Source organism: Ictidomys tridecemlineatus, chromosome 6 (genome assembly GCF_052094955.1).
Source record: "Ictidomys tridecemlineatus isolate mIctTri1 chromosome 6, mIctTri1.hap1, whole genome shotgun sequence".
NCBI lineage: Eukaryota > Metazoa > Chordata > Mammalia > Rodentia > Sciuridae > Ictidomys > Ictidomys tridecemlineatus.
The window spans coordinates 25,713,209-25,739,907 of record NC_135482.1 but is presented as its reverse complement, the minus strand read 5'-3'; the positions used below and the strand labels follow the sequence as shown (position 1 = coordinate 25,739,907).

General features: G+C 31.7%; 1 protein-coding gene across 1 annotated transcript in view; it reads right to left on the bottom strand.

The window, feature by feature from the left end:
• Eea1 (early endosome antigen 1) overlaps positions 1-26,699 on the bottom strand; it is a 114,844-nt gene that overhangs the window by 8,918 nt on the left and 79,227 nt on the right. The window contains exons 17-23 of the mRNA XM_078053025.1: positions 24,741-24,896; positions 22,751-22,890; positions 13,540-13,870; positions 12,968-13,069; positions 10,968-11,162; positions 6,806-6,988; positions 834-1,019 (exon numbers count right to left, since the gene is read on the bottom strand). Coding sequence (XP_077909151.1) covers positions 834-1,019; positions 6,806-6,988; positions 10,968-11,162; positions 12,968-13,069; positions 13,540-13,870; positions 22,751-22,890; positions 24,741-24,896 — 1,293 coding nt within the window. The remainder of the gene's footprint in view (positions 1-833; positions 1,020-6,805; positions 6,989-10,967; positions 11,163-12,967; positions 13,070-13,539; positions 13,871-22,750; positions 22,891-24,740; positions 24,897-26,699) is intronic.

The window sequence follows — 26,699 nt, the reverse complement described above, 5'->3', positions numbered from 1 at the left end:
TCCCCAGTAACTAACACACACACACACACACACACACACACACACACACACACACACACCATATAATTCAGTCAGAACTTCCCAAACTTAAGGTATAAATCAAGAATTCCATTCCAACTTCACCATCCTTATATACACAAAATCATCCACAATTTTTTTAATTAAAAAAGAATTTTGAGAATTGAACAATTTAGAACATACCAAGAACTTCAGGAATTATTTAGAATAATGCCTATCAGCTGATAGGAATATATAATTTCAAATAATAAACAAAAAACAAAAAGTTTCTGGAGTCTGAATTTCTATATATAAAGTTTAAAGTGTTTCAATAATGTATTTGTTATATAAGCCAATGCTTTCAACTTCATAACTTCACATTATTTATATAAAATAAATTTCTACTTGCTCTCAGTAAAGTCAATTCTTTCTTTTAAGAATTTTTAACAAACTTAAGACTTATTCCTAGACCTTTTATTATCTCGTTGACACATTTAGAGTACAAATGTTATATGAGACATAGCTGAGGAAGTATAATAATATCTGTTCTTAAATAACCAAGATTCTATGGTGTAAAAAGTAGTTGCTTATAAGACTAAGCAAAGCAGTGAGAAAAAAAATGGGTAGAACTGGCAAGGAGGTTATTAAGAAGTACTTCCTAGCACAAAACTTCCAATGACCAAGCATGTTTTAGCCTGTTTTAGACGTCCTTCTGAAAGAGCTGTTGAAACTAAAGATGATACCTGTATTGAACATGAGGTTAAGAGATTTGACTGGATGATCTCCAAACCACTGAAGCTTTAAGGTTCTGCATTTAAGTCAGAAAAATGAAATACCTTTTCTTTTTGAGTATCTTGGAGTGTTTTACACTGCTCCTTCAATTGCTGTTCTTTCTTTGCTGAATCCTGTTCCAAAGCAGCTTTGGCAGTCTTCAATTCTTGAATCAATTTATTTTGGTTTCCAATTTGATTTCTGTTTGATATCAAGTCCTCCTGTGCTAGAGAAAGCTTCTCTTCTACAGACTTGTAAAAAGAATTTTTCCCCAAATTATTATATGCCATCTTTTAATAAATTTTGATAGCAACATAACAGTTAATATTAGCATTATGAAAAACAATACAGTCATGCGTCATTTAACCATGAGGGCATGTTCTGAACATCCTTGTTAGTTAATTTTGTCATGTGAGCATCACAGAGTGCACATACACAAACCTAGATGGTACAGCTTACTCCACACCAAGGTAATGTGGTAGAGCCTATTGTTACATGGTAGAGCAAACATTGTTTATATAAAATAAATTTCTACTTTCCCTTAGTAAAAGTCAATTCTTTCTTTTAAGAATTGCTAAAAACCTTTTAAGCATGTTATTTCACTGAATATGGTAACACAATATGAAGTACTTGTGTATCTAAACATCTGAAAACAGAAATGTTCCAGTAAAAATACCAGGCAACAGGAATTTCTCAGCTCCATTATAATCTTATTAAACACCTCTGTATATGCGGTCTGTTGCTAACTGAAACATCACTATGCAGCAGCTGACTATTCTATAAAAAGAGAATGTTACACTCTTCAATAGTGAATGCTTATCAAATCTTCAATATTGGTCAGGTAATGTGAAAAACTATCAAATAAGTAGGGACCATATCAAATATACTTAGATTACATATAATCTAAGTATATGTAATATATAATCTAAGTAAAAATAAATGAAGACCTTGTGTGTGTGTGTGTGTGTGTGTATAGAGGGGGGGAGAGAAAAGACTGGGGAGATACAAAATAACACAATTTTTAAAAAGTTAAATGCTACATTATGTACACATATACATTTTGTAGGATATATGAGGTCCTTAGATATATTAAAAACTTTGATAAATAAGAAGATTTTTTGTCTTTAGGAAAAGACATAGTTGTCTGATCAGGTGAATCAAAAGAAAAATTCAAACATCTGAGGCTATATCCTGAGAGGAATACCAGTCCATCCTCTCAACTGCTTATGTGGTACAAATAGTTACTGTCAATTAACAGACCACAATCATTGACTATACTAAGACCCAAACACTTTGAGAAGGTCAAGTTGAAGAAAGGGTAATCTCCCTCCCTCCAATTAGGTTTCATTTGGGGGAAGATGTGGTGATAGTTAAATAAAAGAAATAGCAGGAAAGTGCTACTCTCAGCTGCTTTTGCTGTCATACACCAGGAGCTGAGAACCAACTCCAAGATGCTCTTTCACCAGATCTAGAAACTGAGTTTTCTAACGTGGGTCATACAGTTTCTTTGAAAAGGCAGCAGACAATATAATTCAGGAAAAGATCTTTAGTGACTAGGATTATATATAATTAGTAAAAATACTAGGACTATACATGAGTAAAAATAAATGAGGACCTCATTTATCGGGATTCTTAAGGTTCCTAAAAAAGTTTACTCCTTATCAATAACCAAGTTCCGAATTCTTTCTTATATAAATTAAATTTTAATTTTTAATGACTGCTAGTCAGACAATAAACCCCTCAAGGCTCTTTACTAATCAGCCAGCTAACCACTAAGTGAGAAAGGTATAAGACAGTGCTTAATTTCAGGAATTGACTAGGTAGCCTGAAAAACAAAATAGGCATGTAACATGGAAATCATACAGGGCAGTGAAACACTTGCTATGTGCCAAAAGCACCAGAAAACAATGAGTGTGAGACCCTCTGAGGAATGTGGTTCACAGAAGTCTCCAGAGTACACTTGGGAACTTACCTATATGTCATGAAGCATAAGAGGGACTTCACATGTAGACAATAAAATTTGCAAAACTAGTCCATTAAGTCTATTGCAACTAGAATAAGGCAATAGAGGGTCTAATCTAATACTAAGAAATACCAAGGTTTACCAGAGTCTGAAAAGCAATAGTACTCCAGAGAATTCCACAAAAATTCTAAAATGTCCACAAAAATTTGAAAATGGGCATGGATTATAAAATCTTAAACTCATGGCCTGTAAAATTTTAAACCAGTGATTAGTCTTTACAGTCAACCTCAAATTTGGAATGTTCTATGAGGTCCTTTTGAAGATGCTAAGTCACATTGCTATCCCCTGCCTCTGAATATTCATCTATGTTATTCTGTGGCATACTGTCATGCATTTTAAAAGTTCTTTTTATATTTCTTGTAAACCATGTTATCTTATCTGCTTAGCTTCAGAAGCCTTCTTCTCCCATTCCATGATTTTATTGGAATTGTCTAAACCCATTCCTATATCCATACCCACTGCAATAGGAAATCCTTGAGTATATCAACTATCAACAGTAACACTGATCATGCCACTTACATTATAGTATATCAGCAAAAGAGAGTTCCTGCAGTATTGTGGGGTGGCTATTTATTTTTATCTATTTAACAAAATTTCCCAATCTCCTTTCAAAATAAAACCTTTACAATTTTAGTTATTACTTTTTGTTGACGTATGATAAAATGACAGAAGAGATAGTACTAAGTTGAAAAGATTTCAATTTAATCCTAAACTTACTACCCTAGAATTTCCACTTTACTCAAGGTATAAAATTTACAATTAAATTCCACTTTTACCTTTCCTGGACAACCAAGAAATATATACAGCATAACTAATTTGAAATATGCAGTCAACAAACTTAAGTGTTTCATAAGTGATCCAGCAGCGTAAATCAGGCCAGGCTGTCTTCCATCTTACTGGTGTCCAAGTACACACTGTCATCCCACAGTGGTCAAGCAGCCTTAACTTAGATGGGTATCATGTCACACAAGGTTCTGAATCTTTCCCTTTTCTCTCTCTCTTATCTACAAGATCATATAACATCACTGAAGAAAAAGAAAAATAATGGTTGGTAATGATCTCATTCTGGTCTATAAGTACCATTTGTAATTCCCTAGGTATTTATCCTTTATTTTACATTAATTTTCTAAGTAGTTCATATACTTCTCATTTTAAAGGCATTAATACAGGATTTATAAATATTTTGTTAAAAAAATTCTAGTAAAACGATGATGAAAGAAAGAACAGAAGCTTTGAATAAGAACACAGATGTGACTATGTTCTATTATTGTACAGTGTTAGGCCTGCCCTTACCTATAGAAGCAAGCTTTAGAATAGAGATCTAGTCAAGGCCTCTTAGTTTAAAACGCTGTAGATGATTGGCCCTCTGTTTTCTTTTTGCTCATATTTACATTTGAATTATTCTTTCATGTATGAAATTATTAATGTGAAATATGTATTTCAGGTATAATAAAAATCATGGCTTATAATGAAAACTATTGATTTAGGAGATATAAGTCCCATTATTAAGTTATACTCTGGATAAATAATCTATATGAAATAATCTATATGAAAAGAGTGATTTCTACAAGACTTTTACAACCATTAAGTTTCAAATCTTCTATCATTTCAATATCCTTAAAATTCAATCACTTTTCTCCATCCTTACTGCTACTACTAGCCCAAACAAGTAATAGCCCAAAAAGTATCTTGCTGTAAAGCCTTCTCCCTGGTCTCTATATTTATCTCCCTTCCTCATTCTGCAGCCAGTCATTTACCCAAAATACAAATCTATGCAATGTCTTCAGTGGTTCCTAATGCCTTTGGGTTAAGTCCAAAATTCCTCACAAATTTTCCCTGAATTACAACAGTGTTTTGAAGAAAAGAACAACAATTTAACACCACCTAAATGTCAAGTGATTTTTTTTCTTATGCTTTCTTATTTTGATCTTTTGATCTCTCTTGCTCTTTCTATCACATATAGGTACATATATGTATATGCTATTGGCAGTATGACAATTCTTTTACCCAATTTCTTATTCTTTGTGAAATCATGAATTATCATTTCTTCTCTCACTTTACTTGTAGCCTACTATGCATTCAGTCCTTTTGTGTCATCTCTATGTGGTTAATCTCTTCTATTCCTTCCTCTTTAACTTTATTCCTAGTTCTAATCAATTCATTCCTGAAAGAGATATAACCTCTTAACTAATTTCCCTACCACAACAACCCACTCCAAGTTAAGTTTCCAAAGTCTCTTTTCTTCATTTATTCTCTGCTTAGACTTTACTTCCCCTACCCCACCACGAAATATAAAGTTCAAGCATCTTTATTAGGCATCTAAGATACTTCACCATTTAAAGCCTACATTTTTTTTTAGTTGTAGATGGACACAATACCTTTATTTATTTTTATGTGGTACTAAGGATTGAACTAGTGCTTCACACATGCTAGGCGAGCACTCTACTGCTGAGCCATAACCCCAGCTCTCAGATCCTACTTTTTAAAACCTAAATTCCACACATAAACGAGCACTTGAATAAGACAATTATATGTCCTGCCTGTTTATTCCCATTGTGGCACCTTTTCTCAAACTGTGACTCTGAGTAAAATGACCTTTCTAGGATCCTGCATATTCAAATTCCACATATCCTGCGGGACCTAATCAAATCCTACCTCCTTTATAAAGTCTTCCCTACAAGAGCCTTGGAATAAAATATAAACATTATATATTTAAAACATTTTAACATTCTGTGATTTTTCAACAGAATTTTCCAGTAGTACACTTTAAATTAAATAAACAAATCCCAAACAGGATAGAAACAGAAAACATCATATTTCACCTTACCAAAAAACAAACAAAAAAAAAGAGGAAGAAAGAAAGAAAGAAAGAGAGAGAGAGAAAGAAAAAAAGAAGAAAAAATAGAGAGAAAAAAACTGGCTGAAACTTCTGAGACAACACACATATTCCATTTCCCTTAGAGAATTTATACCTTAATATTATATAAAAATTGTTTACCTTTTTTCCATATCCTTTATTTTAATAAACATACACTTTATCAAATAATATAGTATTACCAAGGATAAAATTTCTATACATTGTTAGATAATTAAGGTTAGGATTCATTTGAGCTCTGACTTCCTAATTTAATCATTGTGCATTTCAGTAATCTAGGGAAGTTGATAAATTTACAAAACTAGAGTCAGAATTGCCTGACAAGCAAGAGCAAGATTGTCTGCATTTTTCCCAAGTGATTAACATTTAAAACTCATTAAATGATTTTCTAACAGCAGATCTTTTAAGTCATTTTCAAAGAAAAGCATAAAACACTTAGATACACTAATAGGGTACAAATTAACATGCTGAAATATTCTACTATGATAGATATAATCCATTTATTTATTTTGTTTATTTATTTATTTGGGGGCAATAATAGAAATTAAGCCCAGGAGCACTTAGTCACTGAGCCACATCCCCAGCCCTTTTATCTTTTTTATTTTTAAACAGGTTCTTGCTGAGTTGCTTAGGGCCTCGATAAATTGCTAAGGGTGGCTTTCAACTTTCAATCCTCCTGCCTCAGCCTCCCAAACCACGGGATTATAGGTGTGCACCACCACACCTGCATAACTCATTTTTAAGTGCTCACATATGGCCGGGTACAGTGGCACACGCCTATAATTCCAGTGGTTCAGGAGGCTGAGGCAGGAGGATTGAGAGTTCAAAGCCAGCCTTAGCAAACAACTCAGGGAGAACCTGTCTCTAAATAAAATATAAAATAGGGCTGAGGATGTGGCTCAGTAGCCAAGTGCCCCTGAGTTCAATCTCTGGGATCCTACCCCCGCAAAAAAAAAAAAAAAAAAAAAAAAAAATTAATTTTAAAGCATGCTAATCCAAATGTAGTAATTTAGTAGAAAACCATTATGATATTTCTCAAATATTAGCCTTCCCTTTCCCATCTGTGCTCAAATGAATCATTTAATGACTGTCTATAAACAAGTAACTGAGTTTCTAAAATATAATATAGTTTATTATACCTTAAGATCTTGTCTTGTAGCCAGAAGTTCAGATTCCTTCCCATAGAAATCAGATTGAAGTTGTTTTAGATTTTCTTGACATTTTTCGTAGGTGTTCTGTAACACTGATATTTTCTCTTTCTCTGCTGCAAGTTCCTGGGCTGCCTGTGCTGACTGCTGCTGTAGTTTATTCTCAAGCTCTGTCTGAAACATATAGTAGTTATTTGAAACAGTATGCATATTAAATTCATAAAATGAAATTCATACAACTAAGATTTCTAAAAATAGGCTAACTGCATTTGTGACCTAAAATTTTACTTCAATAAAAAGTAATTTACGGTACACTTCTATACTCAATTACAAAATCCAACAAGTCCCAATTTTTAAAAAATCAAAAAAGACACAGGCTGCAGTGTAGTGGTCCAGTACATGCGTAGCATGTGGGAGGTCCTGGGTTTGATCCCCAGCACCACAAAAAAGTTAGGTAAATAAATAAACTTAAAAACCATAAAATGTAAAACCGATTAAACAAAGGAAAAATGGATTTAACTAGGAAGTAGTATCAGGTCTCAGAAGAAAGAGTAACAACTACATTCTGATGGAGGATATAGTGCTGGATGCCTCAGATAATATATTTTAAGGTTAAGCTAAAAGAAACCTACATGAAAGAAATTAAGAAACCATTATTGGTGTTGTATTGAAGTTATGTTTTTTCTACTACTTGGAAATTCAAAAATAACTTAGGAAATTTCTGCAGGTCATCTTTATTAATATCAAATCAGAAAAAAAATCTCATAAAGATCAAAACATCTCTAAAATCAACTTCTTTTCAGTCTTTAAGAATATTTGGGGGGCTGGGGATGTGGCTCAAGTGGTAGCACGCTCGCCTGGCATGTGTGCGGCCCGGGTTCAATCCTCAGCACCACATACAAAGATGTTGTATAGGCTGAAAACTAAAAAATAAAAAAAAATTCTTTCTCTCTCTCTCTCTTTAAAAAAAAAAATTTTTAAAAGAATATTTGGTAGATACTGAGTACAGTGACCCACCCCTGTAATCCCAGTGAGGTGACAGGCTGAGGATGGCAAGTTTGAGGCCAACCTGAGCAATTTAGCAAGATACTGACTAAAAAAGAGCTAAGGGTATAGCTGGATTCAATCCCTAGGGAAAAAAAAGGACACAGATATGCACAACTTATGACAATTAAAATATACAAATATATGTATAAAATAAAAAATAAGCACTTAAATAAATACACGACTTATCATAGAAGCAGAGAACAGTTGAGTGATCACTAGAGGCTAGGAAAGATAAACAGGGGTAGAGGAGGGAGGATAGAGATTGGACAGGCAAGAGGACTAAGTTCTAGTGTTCTATGTAGCACAGTAGGGCGACTACAATTTGTAACGATTTATTAAAAAACTAGAAGAAAGGAGTTTGAATAAATGATAAATAAAGAAATGATAAATATTTAAGGAGACAGAAATATTAATTTGATCATTTAAATATCATATTCATGTATGGAATCACCATATTGTACCCCATAAATATGTACAGTTGTTATGTGTCAATTAAAAATTCAACAAAATAAATATACTACTTTAACGAAATGGCTATTGAAGTCATCAGTGTTCCCCATGTTCCGAAATCCAATAGTCTTATCCTTGTCCACATTTTACTTGACCTCTCTCTTAGCATTAATTGATAGAGTTAATTATATCCCCTTCTAAAAGCATTTTCTTCAACCTGGTTTCCAGAGTATCCTGTGTTTGGGGTTCTTTTACCTTACTGGTCATGCCTTCTCAAAATCTTTTACTCATCCCTTTTCTTCTGCTAGATCTCTATGTTGTTGAACCCCAAAGTTGTGGTCGTTGTGAAACATAATCCTTTGGAATTAAAAGCACCAAACTGTTATAATTTGCGAACTGAACTACCTGATACTAAGAATGGAGGCTGAGAGGCTGCCCCCACCTCAGGCCCTAATGGGCACTTGAGATGGTGACATACTTCTGATTAACACAGCCTAACTATATGAATATATGTAGAATTCCTGCCTTTTGTTTCCCTGTGCCTCCTTTCCTCTTACAAAAGCTTTCTGTGCCTCTGAGTCCCTGAAGATGGAGATTTGAGGAAGAAAAAGTTCTCTATATTCCTCAAGACTAGCTTTGAATAAAATCTATTTTCTCTTGGCAACCTGTCTTTGAGTTATAGTGGAGCACAATGATCAATAAAGTTTTTCTTTCCCAGCTACAATTAGCTCTCTATTATTCTATGTACTCTCTCTCCTTTAACAATCTCAAACAGACCCAAGTCTTTAAGTACCTTTTATTTATAAGTAACTCCCAAAATTATGTTCCAGCTCTAACTCTCCATCTAAACTCTGGGCTCTTATATACAAGCACCTTCCTGACCTCTCCATCTGAATGATCCATAGATATCTATCTCAACTAGGACACTTGATTTCTCACAGCAACCCTACATATCCAAAGGCTGGGGCTGGGGCTAGGGCTGGGGCTGTAGCTCAGTGGCAGAGTGCTTGCCTTGCACGTGTGAGGCACTGGGTTTGATCCTCAGCACTACATTAAAAAATAAATAAACAAATAAAATAAAGGCATGCTGTAATTGTAACTCCATCTACAATTACAAAAAAAAAAAATTTTAAAGCTACTACCAACTATCCATGAACACAGACCCAAATATAGAGTTATCCCTGATTTCCCTTTCCATTACCTCTCATCATCTAACCTAGCAGAAAGTCTCAATAAATCAACTTCTAAAACGTATTCCTAAATCATTCATTTCTAACACTTTATTTCACATCATCTTTTACTATCTAGTTATTGCAAGTATTTCAGTGCTTTCCTCGCTTGCTCCTTTATTTCCATTCAGTCAAATCACATAACAAAAAATTCAATAAGCTAAATTTAAATTCAGATCTACCTAGCTCCAAAATTTATTGTACCATGATGCTACACTGATCCTCAACAAACACAAACTGTTTCAGCCTGACAAAGATTCTCCAGTTGGTTACTCTAAATTCCAAGTCTAATTTATGAAGACTATGAATCTAGCACTCCCCAAAAGTTCAAAAGACTGCTGCCCTCCTCAAAGTTAAGAAATAGATTCCTTATTCTAGCACTCATGTACTAATATAAAAGTCAATATATTTAATTCAAAAATCAGAAAGAAATTTTATCTAATAACTTAATGAAAACAAAAACATGTTAAAATAGCTATATTTTTTAAAAAATTCACTGTTATAATGCTATAAAAACAAACTTCTAACAAAAAAAGAAAAAAAACTTCTCAGGAAGTACTTAGGAATATGAAGCTACAAGATTTTGAAAAACAAAAAAGACCTAAGATATATGAGATGCAATAAATATGCACACTGTGGTAATTACACCCTGACTTCTGATTATCTGTGATAATAAAATTTGTCTACTCTTGCTTATATTACTAGAAAATTATTCTGTTGTAAAGTTCCATAAGAGCTACAAAAACACTGATCAAAATAAAATGGAAAATCACAGTTTTTAAATTTGTATTCTTTTTACTCTAACAGTATGACAGCCAATTCTTAATGGCATGACATTTAGTTTATTCTCCATACTAGGGAGTCTACGTCTCTCTTCTCCAAGACCAATTCATATATATAAGACACAGGGGAAAGCTCTAAGTACTAAGACATATTTAAGAATGAAAAAGAGATACTTAACAATAAATTGTGCATTTCTTATTGGAAATGGAAACCATTATGAAATTATTTAAAATATCAAATATGCCATGTGAAATCTCACACTACTGATTTTTGTTCTTTATTGCTTTTTCTTAATAAAGATGATTTGTTTTGAATTCCCTTAAATTGTTCTTATACGCTAGGAATGTGACTTATGTAATTGTCTTGACATTAATTGGTAGTTATGTTATTTTACAAAAAGGCAGTTTCATGTCTATCAGACAAGTGATTAGTACCAGAATTTAAAGGAGGAATTATCTGATAACATGGTTATGGTGAATGGAAATCCAGACTTAGAGATTTACTCATATAATCAAATGTAATAACTTAGAAAAATTGGAGCATATATCAACTTTCTTGTGCTGCAACTAATCTGTGTTAATCACGTTATCTTAGTTGCCTACTTTTTCCTTCCTATAAAAAGTAAACAAATTTCTTATCAATACCTTCTGTGAATGAGCAATTTTAATTTCTCCTTGAAGTGCTTCAATTTGCTTTTTCTTTTGTTCAGTTGATCGCTTTAGTTCGTTTATGTTCCCCTGAAGCTGCTGCTCCTCTTTTTCCTTTTGTTTTAAAGTATTTTGGGCCTGTATGACTTCTCCCTTAGTAGAATTGAGTTCCAATTTCAACTGATGAGAAGTCTAGAAGAAAATGAAATATCTGATATTCATTTATTCATTAAAAGACATTTACTGAGTTCTTACTACATGTTGTACATTCCTCTAGGTAGAAACTACTGAGTCTTTTGGCTACAAACAATTAGTAATTAACAAAAAAGAACTATCCCTGCCTTCATGTTGTTTATACAACTGATGCTTTTCACTTATATGGCATGTAAGATTAATTTTCTTTAATTCTGTCTATTTTTTTTTATGAAACTAAAATGTATTTTTAAAAATTATTTCAGTATCTATCTAATGATATTAAATTAAACTGTACAATAGTTCTTTAGAGACCTGGGGCATATTTTGCTACTATTTTGTTTTTATAATCCACTAGGATGTTTCTGTTCAAAATTAGATATTATGTAGAAGTCATCCTGAAGATCTTGTGCAGTCAAGCTGAGCTATTACTATTTTCTACTTTTCCAGACAGCTGTATTTTCATGTTTTACGCATACTTTTTTAAGAACAAGGAATCACCTTTGGGCATTTAGCCATATTCAAAGTTACTTTTGAAAAAGTTTCAGTGCTATATACAGATGCGCCAGTTTATCTCCAGTGTAGAGCCTAATATTTTTGTTCAAAACAGAAATCAGTATAACAATAAGGATTATATAGTGATAACCAATAATAAAACAATAACTAATATATGAACACTTACTTTGTTATAATCAGCATTCTCTGTACTTCAAATATATTAACCCATTTCTCTTTTTTAATTTTTTATTTGCTCTAATTAGTTATAACATGACAGTAGAATGCATTTTGATACATCCTACTTAAATGGAGCATAACTTCTCATTCTTCTGATTGTACACGATGTAGAGTTACATAGGTCATGTAATCATATATGCACAGAAAGTAATAATGTCTGATTCATTCTACTATCATTCCTACCCCCATAGCCCCTGGCCTCCCTTCACTCCCCTTTGTTTAATTCAAAGTACTTCTATTCTCTGCCCTCCCCCACTTACTGTGAATTAGCATCCACATATCATAGGATACATTTGGCCTTTGGTCCTTTGGGATTGGCTTATTTCACTTAGCATAATATTCTCAAGTTCCATTCATTTACTGTAACCCATTTATTTTTAACAATAACTTTATGACATAGATTTTATTATATTTGGCCCCACTTTATTATTAAGTGCAGTTTCATTCTCTAAGTTGTCAAACATGAAAAATTTGCATAGCTAATAAATGGCATAGCCTGGATATAAATTTGGACAATTTTGATTCACAGTTTAGACACAAAACCACTATTACTTCACCATTTACATGGCTAGCAATCTATAAAGCAAATACCTCTATCAATTAAAAAACAAAATACACTAATATCACACATTCGTCAGGACCACAAATTATCAAATCAGATTTTCTAGAAAGCTGCATACTTGACTCCAGCTGCTAAAAGGTATTTCTTCAAAGAGTAACAACTAAACTTTATGCCCATTTATTTACTCATTTGCTTGTGTGTTTAGCTAGAGAATAACAGAAGCATTAACCATAGAAATATCTCGACCATTACCTAATCATTATCAATATATCATTAATATGAATTTTCATGAAACAAATACTTCTTAAAAAGTCATTTCTATGGAAAGTCTATTAAGAATTTTTTTAGCCAAAATAATGTTTCTTAACCTAAATTATCTAACTATAACTATTAATTGACCCAATTTTCTACTTTTATGAATTACATTTCTTTATTTTGGTCTCTTATTTTAAATAGCTTAAATTTTTTCAGTGGTATGTAGAACACAAATATTAATTTTAAAATTTACCTCCTTCTCCTTTTCAAGTGACTTTTTCAATTCATTTTGTTCCTTTAGTGTGCTTTCTGTTTGTACTTGAAGTTGATGTTTTAATTCTTTGCAAGTTTTTTCCTAAAAAGGGAGAAACTATATTACACAGAAAATATTTGTAATGACCTTAAATAGTCTGTTTTATAAGCTTAGTAAGATACATAAAAGAAAGTAACCTAAAAGCATGGGACAGGCTTATCCATTCCCATGATAAAAACAGGTGAATATAATAGGAGTAAAGGGGAAGAAACAACATACTTAGAATTTCTAGCAGCAACTAATAGTCACAATAAAATAATTTAGAGAATATTTTAGAACACTTTGGAAACCACATTTTACAATGCTTATAATTAGTTTTTCCATTTTTAAAGTAAAACAATGTGTTTTAAGAAAATGGAAACAAGAAAGTTTTAAAAATAAAATGCTAAACCAATAAATTAAGAAATAATCACATGGGATGGGAGATATAGTCAACAGTAAATTAAGAAAAAAAAAGTACATTTAAAATAAGATATCACTTTTACCTAAGGAAATAAATGTAAACAACTAACCAAATCTAATATGGCAGCTTTTCCTTTCTGATTCTCCTTTTCAAATTCACTTTTGGAGTTTTTCAAAGAATCAGAAACTTTTGATAATTTCTCTTTCACTGTAGAAAGCTCTGTCATTAGAGTTTCTTTCTCCATCTTCACTTCTTTCAATTCTGTTACTGTTGCTTGAATTCTGTTATTCAATTCCTTGTGCTGCATCTTTGCATCTTGATTTAACTTTTCAATTTCTTGTTTCAGGATCATTTTTTCTTCTTCCTTCTTGGTAATCATTTGCTTAATATTTTCAAGGGCTTCAGATTTTTTCTGTAGATCCAATTTTGTAGTGGATACACTGGACATTTAAGAAAAAATTTTTTTAAATAATGCATACTGCACTGTTCAAACTTAATCATAAATAATTACTGAGCTCTTAAGTTTTCTTGTATATAGTTCATAAATAAAAATAATTTAATTTCATAAAATTGCACAACTGAAAAATGCCTTAAAACATCTGACCAAATCATTTAGCAGATGTAGAAGATTTCCCCTAGTTAAATAACTAAGTAGTAAAATCAAAACCCTTTAAGCCTCCTGACTTAATCCAGTCTTGTCTACCACAATAGATCCTCAAAACAAACTGCATATTGTAGACTTTATAGGGTTTACAAAAACAGAAAGGTTCTCCATGCAGCCTAAAGCATCTAATTCAGTGTGTTGGTTCCTAGGCACATAGGAAAATTTGCCTCCTTTCTTGAAAACATAAAAATATAAGATGGGTTTGAAAGGTCTTAAACATCAAAATAGTTATTACAGAGAAAAAAATAAAAGAAATATTTTATTTCAAAAACAGAAAACAAATGACTTATTTAACCATACATACAACCTGGCTGATTACATGAGTGATTTGTTATCATTTTCCTCTAATATAGCCTTTATATACCAGAATGAATAAGCTACAAGAATGAATCAGTGAAGATATAAACTACAGCCTTTTATGTAATCTAAAAAGACATGAAATCATGCATATTACACATTAAAAAAACACATACACATTAAAAATCAACCATTTTAAAAGTCAAAACTAGATGCAAAATAAAAATTTCTAGAAAGCATACTCTTTCCAATGTAATCAGTATAAATTTAAAACTAGCATAAATTCAGTAATATGCTAAAGAAAAGTTATTTAAAGACATACTAGTCACATATTTCAAGTTGGGTATTAATATAATAATAGAACTGTATTTGTATCTTGAAACTTGCTAACTTTTAGTCTCAGAAATATGCTTTTACTCTCTTAAAAAAAAAAAAAAAACCCTAGAAAAGATGGTGAAAGTTATCAGGTTCATAGGACACAATAACTCCCAGATATTTAAAGGTCTAAACAGAAAAGGCATTAAACTCTTATTATACCATTTAACACATTATGTCTTATCATCCCATATATAACACCAATAAAAGCTTAAATTGAGCAAATTTACAGTTGTCCTATTAAATTTACAGGTTTTTTAAGTGTACATCAGAGTAGTATGCTGGCTTGATCTACAGCACCAAAAAAAAAAAACAAAAAACAAAAAACAAACAAAAAAAAAAACCAAACTGAAAACAACCCTAAAATTAGGACTACATATATTTATTTACTATGCCATATAACTTTCCCCCAAATAATTAGGAATCATAAGATTATCCAGGCCAAAAAAGGCAAAACAAAAATAAAGCCTTACATAGTCACCGTAAAACTTTTTATAAATAAAAAGTAATAATCAAAGTTATAAATAAACAAATACACAATTCATAGTCAGAAATTTTAACATGCCTTACTCAAAAATTAACAGAATAAGGGGGAGAAGGGACGACTATTAAGGATAGAGAACAACAACATTACCAACTACCTCATTTAATTGCTACTTATAAAATACTATAACCTAACAATACATATGTCCACATTCCTTCACTACAAGGTAGAATTAGTCTTTTGCTCAGCTTGTCTTCCTTGATGTTAATGTTGAGCTTGGTCATGTCATCAGAACTTCAGTGAACATATTATTCACCAGAATTTTGATGGATAAAAATCAGTTCTGCCCCATTCGTTTGAATGTTTTCATGGGAGGGCTTGTGACTAGTCACATATAAGTAGAATTTATTTTTAAACTCCAAATAGGCCTGTCTGTCTGAGTTGATGGACTTGAATAGTATCAAATGTTTGAGGGCTGTTGATCTTTCCAATAGTAAAAGTGGAGATGAAGAGCCAGGGGAAAATGTCTTTCAGGGAGATGAAACAAACCCATCAGAGTCGATGATGATTAAGTTGTTTCACGCTTTCATGGGATTGAGATGTAGTAGGGAACCTTTTTTGTTCTCATATCTAGTAAATCAGGTTCTGATCATTTCAGGTGGAGGATATAGAGATATGTTTTGCCTTAAGTGTAGTTTATAGTGCCTGGTTATTTGGGGAGCATATCTGCTCCTTTATGTTACTTACTGAGTGGTTCATCATCATCTCAATCATTAGTCTACTAAGATAACCTCTGAGTTGCTTCTTATGTTCTTCCTCAAGGCCCCAGCAGGCCCATTAATCTTTTCATTTCCATTTCTTTTTTTGTCCTAATCTCATATTTCAGAAATCACTCATAGTCTCCCATATCACATCAAAGTAGGAAAACCTTGAAGACTAAGATCTTTATCACCTTTATATTTTATGCAAATATTCCTTCTCTGGGGTCCTTTCTGTTCTTATTTAATGTAAACATTTCTGGGGTTTGAATAAACCCCACCAAAAAGCACAGGGCTTAGCCACCAAGTTCTACTTTCCCAGGGCTCACCTATATTTGGGCACTTAATCCTTTTCTCCAACACTCATCTTCTTTTTTTTTTTAAATTAACTTTAAAAAAAATGCTCTAATTAATGCCAGTACTCATCTTACAATGTATTTTTGCTATTCTGAAGTTTTATGTATTTTCAACATTTCTTCTTTGATATATTCCTTACTTTCCAAAGGTTTGGGCCTTTTTGCAGTTGTTGTTCTGTTTGGAGCTTTTCCAGATATGTTGTTGTTATTGATTTCTAATTCAATTGTTGCAGAATATATGCTTGGTAAAATTTAAACTTTTGAAATTAAGTCTTATGTAAGGCCCAATGTATGGCTCATCTTAGGTAATTTTCTATGTGGACATATGTATTGTTAGGTATAGTGTTTTATAAGTAGCAATTAAATGAGGTAGTTGGTAATGTTGTTATTCTCTATCCTTAATAGTTGTCCCTCCTCCCCCCATTCTGTTAATTTTTGAGTAAGGCATGTTAAAATTTCTGACTATGAATTGTGTATTTGTTTATTTATAACTGATTATTACTTATTTTTTATAAAAAGTTTTATGGTGACTATGTAAGGCTTTATTTTTGTTTTGCCTTTTTTGGGCTAAATAATCTTATGATTTCTAATTATTTGGGGGAAAGTTATATGGCTATATGGGATGTTCCCAGAACCACACACCCACTTCAGCCCCCAGAAAGAGCTGAAATTTCATCTAACAATTATTATAGATCCTAATACAATCTAAACTAATCTCCCCTGATACTTATTGCTGCCATAAGCCCATTGACCACATTAGTGCAAATTATAAAAAAAAAAAAGGCATCATTCAAGATAATTTCTTCCATGTTGAAAAACTGTCACACTAATTTTATTATTCGAATAAGACATGGAACTGCAGAAATCTGACATCAAACATTGAGAAATAAAAAGGTTGGAGGAGCTGAAAAGAAGAAAGAGACACTACAAAATGTGGACAGCCATAGAAAAACTTTCATATTAAAAAGCTATTTTTTACAAAAAGGGAAAGCACTTGACCCATGCCTTCCCTACAAAAGTAACATGAGGGCAATGGATGAACGCTGCCAAAACTGGTGCAAACTGTGTAACTCTGCCTCTAGTCCAGCCCTTAGCAACTACCTCTCTATAAATTCTGACATCCATAGCAAGAGGTTGCTGTCTCCTCCTCTCCAGCTGACCCTCATTCTCCCTTGAAAGTGTATCTTTGCTTTTCCCCCAAAGCTTCTTACCCTTGAGAGAGCCCACTCTCTTGAGTATGTCTCAAAATAAACCTTTGAGTCTCAAAAAAGGTATATGAGGGAGGGGCAGCCTTAACCTAAAGTAAGCCAAAGGAAATAAATGAAGAAATAAATGTAATAAAAAATTAATAGATAAAAATAAAATCAATTATATCTAATAATTCTAGTGATATATCCAGTAAAGATCTCATAGTGTGACCAAAATCAACATTAACATAACTTTTTTATAAAAGTCTGATAAAAGTGACAAATCTCTAATTAAATTGATCAAGAAAAAAAGAGAAATTACTACTATTAAGAACAAAAAAGGGATATTATTATACATCTTACAAGTATTAAAAATAGACTACTATACCAATAAATTTGAAGTTTGAATGAAATGGACAAATTCTTTGAAAGATGCAAATAACCAAAAGTGTCTCAAGAAAAATAAATAAATTTTAAATTCAGAATAGCCCTCTATTCATTGAATAAATTGAATCCCCAATTTCACACCCAGCTGGTTAATTGGTGAATTCTACCAAATATTTATGAAATAAATAATGCCAACCTCAAATAATTCTCTCAGAAAGTTGGGGAGGAAAGAATACTTCTTAATTCCTTTTTATGATCAGTATAACTATAATACCAAAACCTGATAATGATATTTTAAAAAAATATTACAAACTAATAGGCTTCATGAATGCATGAAAAATTCTTAACAAAGCACAGATGTCTTTTATTATCCATTGAAATTGGTTTCAGGCCCCCTTTCAAAATACTAAAATTTGCAGATGCTCAAGTTCTTTATATGTAAAGTGGTGTAGTATTTGCATATAACCTATGCACATCCTCCAGTATACTTTACCTTCAGATGGCTTAAAATAGGTAATATCATGTAAAAATAATAAAATAGGTAATATCATGTAAAAATAGGTAATATCATGTAAAGACTATGTAAATAGTTGTTATGTTATATTGTTTAGAGAATAATGACAAGGTGGAAACAGTCTGTACATGTTCAACACAGATAAAACTTTTTTCTCTGAATATTTTCAATTCTCAGTTAAATATACAGAAGTGGAACCAGATATGGAGGACCAACTGTTTTATCAATATATCAATAAAACAATATATTGAAAGGATAATACAGCATGGTCAATGGAATTTATTCCAGAAAAACAAGATTGGTTTAATATGAGGAAATCAATTCACTAAAGAGAATAAAGGAGAAACATATAATCATACGACTAGACGCAGGAAAAAAAGTTAATAGAACACAGGCATAATTTTTAAAAAGTTTAAGCAAAAATAGATATACAAAGGAATGTTTATAAAAGGAATGTACAGAATACCAATGGCTAACCTCAAACTTGGTAAAACACTATTTCCTAAGATTGTAACAGTGCAGGAATGTCTGTTATTACAATTTATATTCAAAATTGTACTGGAAGTCCCAGCCAACAGTAAATCAAGAAAAAGACTTTATTAAAAAAAAAAAAAAGTAGGAAGGAAGAAGGCAAATTATCTCTATTCAGAGGTAGCAACATTTTTCTAGTTTTTTTTTTTTTTTAAATCTCTCTTGGTGTGGTAGAGCAGGCCTGTAATCCTAGTGGCTCATGAGGCTGAGAAGCAGGAGGATAGTAAGTTCAAAACCAGCCTCAGTAAGTGAGGCCCTAAGCAATTTAGCTAGGCCCTATCTCTAAAATATAAAAAGGGCTGGAGATGTGGCTCAGTATTCAAGCGCTCCTGAGTTCAATTCCCGGTAGCAAAACAAAACAAAAAACAATTCAAGGATTCTACAAAATAATGAATAAAACTATAAAGTAAAGTTAACAAGGTTAAAGGATAGAGACATTTAGTGTATTAAAAAATGCATTTTATAGTAGCCACAAGCAAGTATGAAACTAATTTTTAAAAAATTAATTTAATTTAAAATAACACTGAAAAATACATAAACCTCAGTAATAAATTTAACAAAAGATGTGCAAGATCCCTTTTAAAAAAATGCTACCAAGAGAAATTAAAAATAGTAGATATATATATAACATCTTTGTGAATTAGAATATTCAGTATTGTTAAAATGTCAATTCTCCCCAAATTGACTTATAGTTTCAGTGCAATGCCAATCAAAACCCAACAGCTTTATTTATAGAAATGGATGAGTTAATATGAAAATTTATATGGAAAACCAATGAAGAAGAGTCAAAACAATCTTTAGAAGGAATACAGATAGATAACTGATATGAGATTTACCATAAAACTAAAAAAAAAAGTAGATTATCAACATAGAATGGTTCTATTAGTGTCAATATACATAGAGACACATAGATTAGCAGATCAGCATAAAATAAAGGCCACAAATGTAAGATAAATTGCTTTTGACAAAGATGACAAATCACTTAATACGTGGAAAGGTTTTTTTTATTTTTATTTTTTCCAACAAATGGTACTTGAACAATTTTATAATATATGGGAAAAAAAGTTATCCTGGATCCCCTCCCTCAGATCTTCATACAAAAATAAATTTAAGGTAGATCCCTGACCTAAATGTAAAGACAAAATCTATAAAACTTCTAAAAAATAAATAAATAAAACTAGGACAATTTTTCATAAATTCTAAGGATGAGCAAATGTTTCTTAGAACACAAACAAAAAATAAAAGAAAAATGACAAATTGAATTTGACCAAAATTTTATACTTCTATTCTTTGAAAGATACCATATTTAAAATAACAACAACAAAAAGAACTAAAGGTAAGCCAATGACTAGGAGAAAATGCTTTATTATATACCCATCTGTCTGTCAAAAGATTTGCATTTCAAATATACAAATAACTCCAAAGAAAGAAGTTGGAGAAGGGGCACCAAAATACAGAAAGAAATAATTCTGGTCTTCTGTAGCACAGTAGGGTAACAGGTTATAATGATTTATAATACATTTCAAAATAACAGAAATATATGAAAGTTCCCAACACACAGAAATGTTTTAATATTTGAGGACATGGAAGTGCTTATTACTCTGATCTGTTCATACACATTGTATGCATGTATGGAATTATCATAATGCACCTCATAAAGATGTACAGCTTTTATGTCTCAATAAAAATACTAATAATAAAAAAGAACTCCAAGAAGTCAATAACAAAAAGACCCTAATAGGAAAATTTAAATAGCTAAAATAATTTAACAGACAAGTTAAAACATTTGAAAGGCTATTAAGAGCCTCATAAGAGAAACACATGCCTGTAATCCCAGAGACTTGGGAGGCTGAGGCAAGTTCAAAGCTAGCTTCAGCAACTTAGTGAGGCCCAAAGCACTTAGCAAGACCCTGTCTCAAAATTATAAAAGAAATAAATAAAACACAAAGGGCTGGCAATGTGGCTCAGTGATTAAGCATTCTTGATTTCAATCCCTGGTATACACACACACACAACACAAAAACCCACAATGAGATCCCATTTCACACTCAGCATAATACCAAATATCAGTAAGGATATGAAGCAACTGCAACATTCCTAGTAGAAGTATAAAATGGTACAACCACTTTCGGAAAACTTTGGCAATTTTATATACTTTTTAAACACACTTTCCCTACCATGACCCAGCAGTTTCACAAAAATTACTTTTATGAGAATATTTATAGCATCTTTCTTCATACTAGCTAAAAACTAGAAACAATTCCAAAATACCTATTACCAAGAAAATAAACAAATTATAGTAGATTTAGTGGAATAATAGTAACAAATAAAAAGAATGAATTCATTCGACTACATGGGTGAATTTCAAAAAGCAGAACACTAAGTAAAAAAGAGCCAGTCACAAAAAGAATATACTATACGATCGTACTTATATGAAATTCAAAAACAAAATTAATCTATAGAGACTAAAATAGAACTGTGATTTTCTACAGAGAAAATGTAAAGTATTGACTAGAAGTGAAGCCAGATTTAAAGACAGGGAGTTAGTGTAGCTAGATAAATCTGATAGAGAAAATGGAGCCCATTTGAGTCCAGGAAATTGGAAACAGCCCCTGGGAGAATGGAATGTTCACATCTCCAAAACCCTTTGATACTACCCCTCCCCAAAAAGTCGTTAATTAAGCAACTCCTGAGCAGACAAGGAGCTGATAATCAATGCCCCCTGGGCTGCCGCTCCCCTTCTGCCTGGCACTCCACTTAGAGCTTTCCAGCCCACATGCTCAACCCCTGACCATATCCCCCCAGTCATTATGCAGGATGAGGGGAAATGAACAAGACACAGGAGAGGAATGCAGGAGAACTAGGGAAACTTTAGACATATAAAAGGGATAGGATTGCCTCATCCCATGGATTCTGCCTTTGGATCTCCTTCTTCCACCCAGGAGAAGTCTGTTTTACTATACTTTAATAAAGCTTCTTACTTTCTCCTCTACTCTTGCCTGGGAGGGCTTCTCTGGTATTATACTTCAACATCTGAGGAAGCAGGACTCAAGGTAACTGGTAACCACAGGCAGTATCAGAGGATATATGAAGATCAGAAGTGATAAAAATGTTTCATACTGGGGTGGATTGGAGGAAGCACAGTTACACAGAGCATACATTTATTAAAACTCAAATTGTATATGTAAAATTCTGTGTGTTTAAGTGTGTACATTTTACCTCAATAATAAAATTTAAAAGAATGTGGACTGATTCTGGTCTTTCCCTTATGCTCAATAACATAGACAATCTGCCAAAATGCATCACAAAGCTAAAAGAAAATCATTTATTATAAGAAATGATCCATTCCTTAACTTGGCACAGTACTTCAAAGCAGAAGCCTGACTGCTCTTGGGTGGTGCACATAAATATCCCTATATTTTACACTTTGATATTAATATATTCAAACTGACAAGAACTCAAACAATTGCTCAATAAAAATAGGTATCATATTATCGTTGAAAAGAGACTATCTGGCACAAATTTTATAAAATTAAGTTTTTAGCCCTTTTTTAGTGACATTAACTTTAACCACATTATGATGGTTTAATTTTTCTTTCACATTAACATCAATTTATGGTTCTGAACCCAGGGCATTATGCATACAAAGCAAGCACTCTATCAAATATATCCCCAGCCCCAGCAAAATTGAAATCTTAAGGAAATTTTAATATTTAATTTACAATCCTCTCCTCTCCCTTAATTTATAAATAGGGGGTTTAACTTACATTTCTTTCTCTGCTTCAAGTTGTTTACTCAATTCTGTAATTCTAAGCTCCAAATCTGTGTTCAGCTGCCTTTGCTGTTGAAGATCATGCAAAGTTTGCTCCTTGCTTGCTTTAACATCAAGAGTATCAGCTTCTAGTTTCTATGGAAGAGGAAGAAATACAGCAGTCACTTTAATGTTGAACATTATCAATCTACTATTACTGTAATATTTTGCTTATATTCAAATTGGTATTGACATAACACACAAAAATATTACAATAAACATTCTGAAACCATTACTGAGTAAGGAGTTTATTTATTTTATAATCTTTTTTTAGGATCTAGTGTATACTTTATACATAATAAGCAGTTACTAAGTGTTTACTTTTAAAATCAATTCTGAAGAAGAGAACAAACTTAAACATTTATTACTAGAGTAAAAGTGGTTAACGTAAATTGAAAAAAATTCAGTAACAGGTCACTGATAAAATACATTATCTTAATAGTCACAGTTTAAAATACTGAAATAATTATATGATATTTAAAATTAAAATGGAGTTGTCATATAGTCCTCCTCATTAACACCCACTGACCCAAAATATAAAGCCAATTTAGTTCATGATTTTGCTTTATTATCTCTGTGACTTAGATATTATTGTTCTTCAGAATGTAGTATGCATTTCATCATACACATATAATTACATGTGTATTTTTACAAATTTACAAAATAAAACACTAAACACAAGTTTGTATATCTATAAGTACTACATTTCTTACATAGTCATAATAATTTTGCAAACTTAAATATTTTATAAACTGATTGGTACCTACGGCTCTTAACGCCTGTATTAAAATATTCATAAAAGATATTCAATGTCATAAATTAATTCTACAGCAATGTTTATGTGAAACATACAGAATACCTCCTAAACTAATAACAAAATGTCAAAGTGCTGATGATCACAACAGACACTCTCAGTTCTAAATAACAACTATTTTTTAAAAGGTACCCAAATAGAATTATTAGATACTTTTCAGTAAAATTGTATTTCCATTCTTTTCAACCATAACTAAAGTGATGTGCTATTACTACTATCATTGGTCATAAAGAAAAGAAAAAGGAACAAACAAATTATAAATATCATTTCCTTGCATATATACATATCCATATCTTGTGATTCTATAATCACATACACAACTCACCTGATTATGGAAGTAGAAGTAATATATATGTGTACGCACACGCCAGATATATACATACACACATACATACACATGCCCATATAGAGTGTAACTTGAGAAATTTTTGTTTAACTGATAATAGTTCTAGTTTAAAGGACAAAAGACTCAGATCAAATCCTTCTTTGATATGTCTAATGACTTCATCTCTTCGAAAATCAATACCTTCACTTGGTATTGTGTTAAAGATTCAGTTTAGCATGGCTTACATGTATTATTAGATTAGAAGCAAAATCCAAAGTTTACAAATGCAAAGTTTAAAAAGAAAAAAAGTCTACCATATCTGAAATATTATATTAGAGTAGGAAAGGAAAATGGAAAAATTAAGGTATAAAAGAAACTTTACAACAACAAAATTTGATAAATTCCTTATAATTATACAGTAGATCCCTGTATTATCCCTGTTGGTTATTTCTCAGAAACAGTTAATAAGTTATAAGGAAATCAGTATGTATATTAATTGTCACTTATAAAAGCCACCCACTAATAAAGGAATTAAAAATAAAGATGGAAATGAATTTATGAATGTCAAAATGAATCCCATTATTATGTATAACTATAATATACTAATAAAAATACATGCCAAAACACAAAAAATAAAAGTAAAGATGGAATTCAAAATTAAAACATGAAAAATTATAATTTTTTGAAATTATATAACACAACTTCACCTTTCTTTCTTAAATAAAAATCTTTGATTCCATGTAGGTCATAAGATTCCAACACCACTGAGTAGAAAATACAACTAAATTCAACTTCTTTTATACATACCTTAATTTGGCCTTCTAGCTCTTCAATTTTTTGTTCTAAAGAGAGATGTTTCTCTTTATATTCTTTAAGATGACTTTCCAGCTGAATGCAGTGTTCTTGCTTATCCTGTAACTTTATAGTGACTTGATCCAACTGAGAGGTGATCTTATTCAACTCCTACAGAGAAGCACAATTGATGAAAACTTTGGTAAGGTTTACTACATTGTAGTGGCCAGATATTCAGTCAAATCAAAATTGAAAACTAATTTTATTGAAGAAAAATCTGGAGTCAGACTCCAGATAACAATTTAACAGAAGCTATCTTGATCCACCAATATAAAGGACCTGAATGGAATGTGCATAGAGCGAGATACTTTATATATATAACAGTTAAATAACTTTTTGTTGTTTGATTGTGGTTCTGGGGATCCAAAATAGGACTTTTCCATGCTAGGCAAGCATTCTACCACTGAGTACACAGCCAGCCCTGTGAAATAACCTTCTGATATTTTTGTAGAAAGTGATCTTAGGAGCTAAAACATCATAATATTAAAGAGGCTAGTAATAAAAATCAGTTTTATATTACAAATAAATGTTTTAAAATATTCCAAATGCTATTTTAAAATATAATATTTTGAAAATATTACAGTGATTACATCTAGTATGTTGCTTCAATTCATTTGAAACACCCAATTGCACAGAGAGAACAAAATAAAAATTACTAATAAATCTACTACCCAGGGGTAATCACTGTTAATGTTTCATAACTTTCTTTCCAGTCTTTTCTACATGATAATTTATATATCTTTATGTATTTTTAAAATAAAAATAGGATCTCACTTTACATTATTTCAGTCTCAAGTGTCTTTACAAAACAATGCATCATAAAACTTTCTGATATTATTTTCTAAAATATTGTACCCAACTGCATGAATTTCCATTTTATTGATAGTTTATTGCTTAGCTAAGTCTCCTGCATTAAATTCTAGGATTGCTATTAAATTTTCTCCATATTAACAGAGATGCAAATAGAATCTTTAAACCTATGATTATCCCCTTAGAATGAAAAAAGTGATCTAAAGAATAGATCACTTGAAATATATTGCTAAATAACTCCCTCTCCCTTCCCCCTTCTAAAAGGTTGAACTAATGTGTTCTATCAGCAGCAGTGTACTAAAGTGACTTGTTCTTCACACCATCTCTGATCCTTCCACTAGTAATACATACTTTTCTTCTACACAGGTAACTGTACTCCATTATTGTTTCAATTTGTAACTGATTCTTAATAAACTTGAATATTTCCTAATACAGTTTTGAAGATATACACAATTTGAGAAGGCCTTAATTGAAATGCTTGGAACCGGGCTGGGGCTGTAGCTCTGCAGGAGAGAGCCCACCTCGCACGTGTGAGACACTGGGTTCGATCCTCGGCACCAAATAAAAATAAATATGTTGTGTCCAACTACAACTAAAAAAATATTTTTAAAAAAATGAAATGCTTGGAACCATCAGTGTTTGATATTTCAGATTTTTATTTTGGAGTATCTGCATAGACCTTTACAGGTTGAGCACCACTAATCAGAAATCCAAAATTCTAAATATTTCAAACTCTATTAAGTCAGAACTCAATAAATTTTGGATTTTACAACACTTGGGACTTCAGATTTTTATATTAACAATACTAAGCCTGTATTTTCTTGTAGGTTCACTTATTTCCCATGTAAACAGTGTTTTAAACAATTAGGTCATTATCCCTTCATCAGGCATATTCCATAAAATGTTTTGTCTTTTTGCTATTTGCTTTAGAAATTGGGTAAAAATATTTCACAATAAATTTTAGAGTTTTATGTGGTCATTCTTATATTTTTGCCATTTTACTTTCTGATCCTAATCTCATGTTTAGAAAATATTTTCCAGACATATGGAGTAATACTGTAAGTAAAAAGCAAGTTGCAGAACAACATATATTCTCTGATTCTT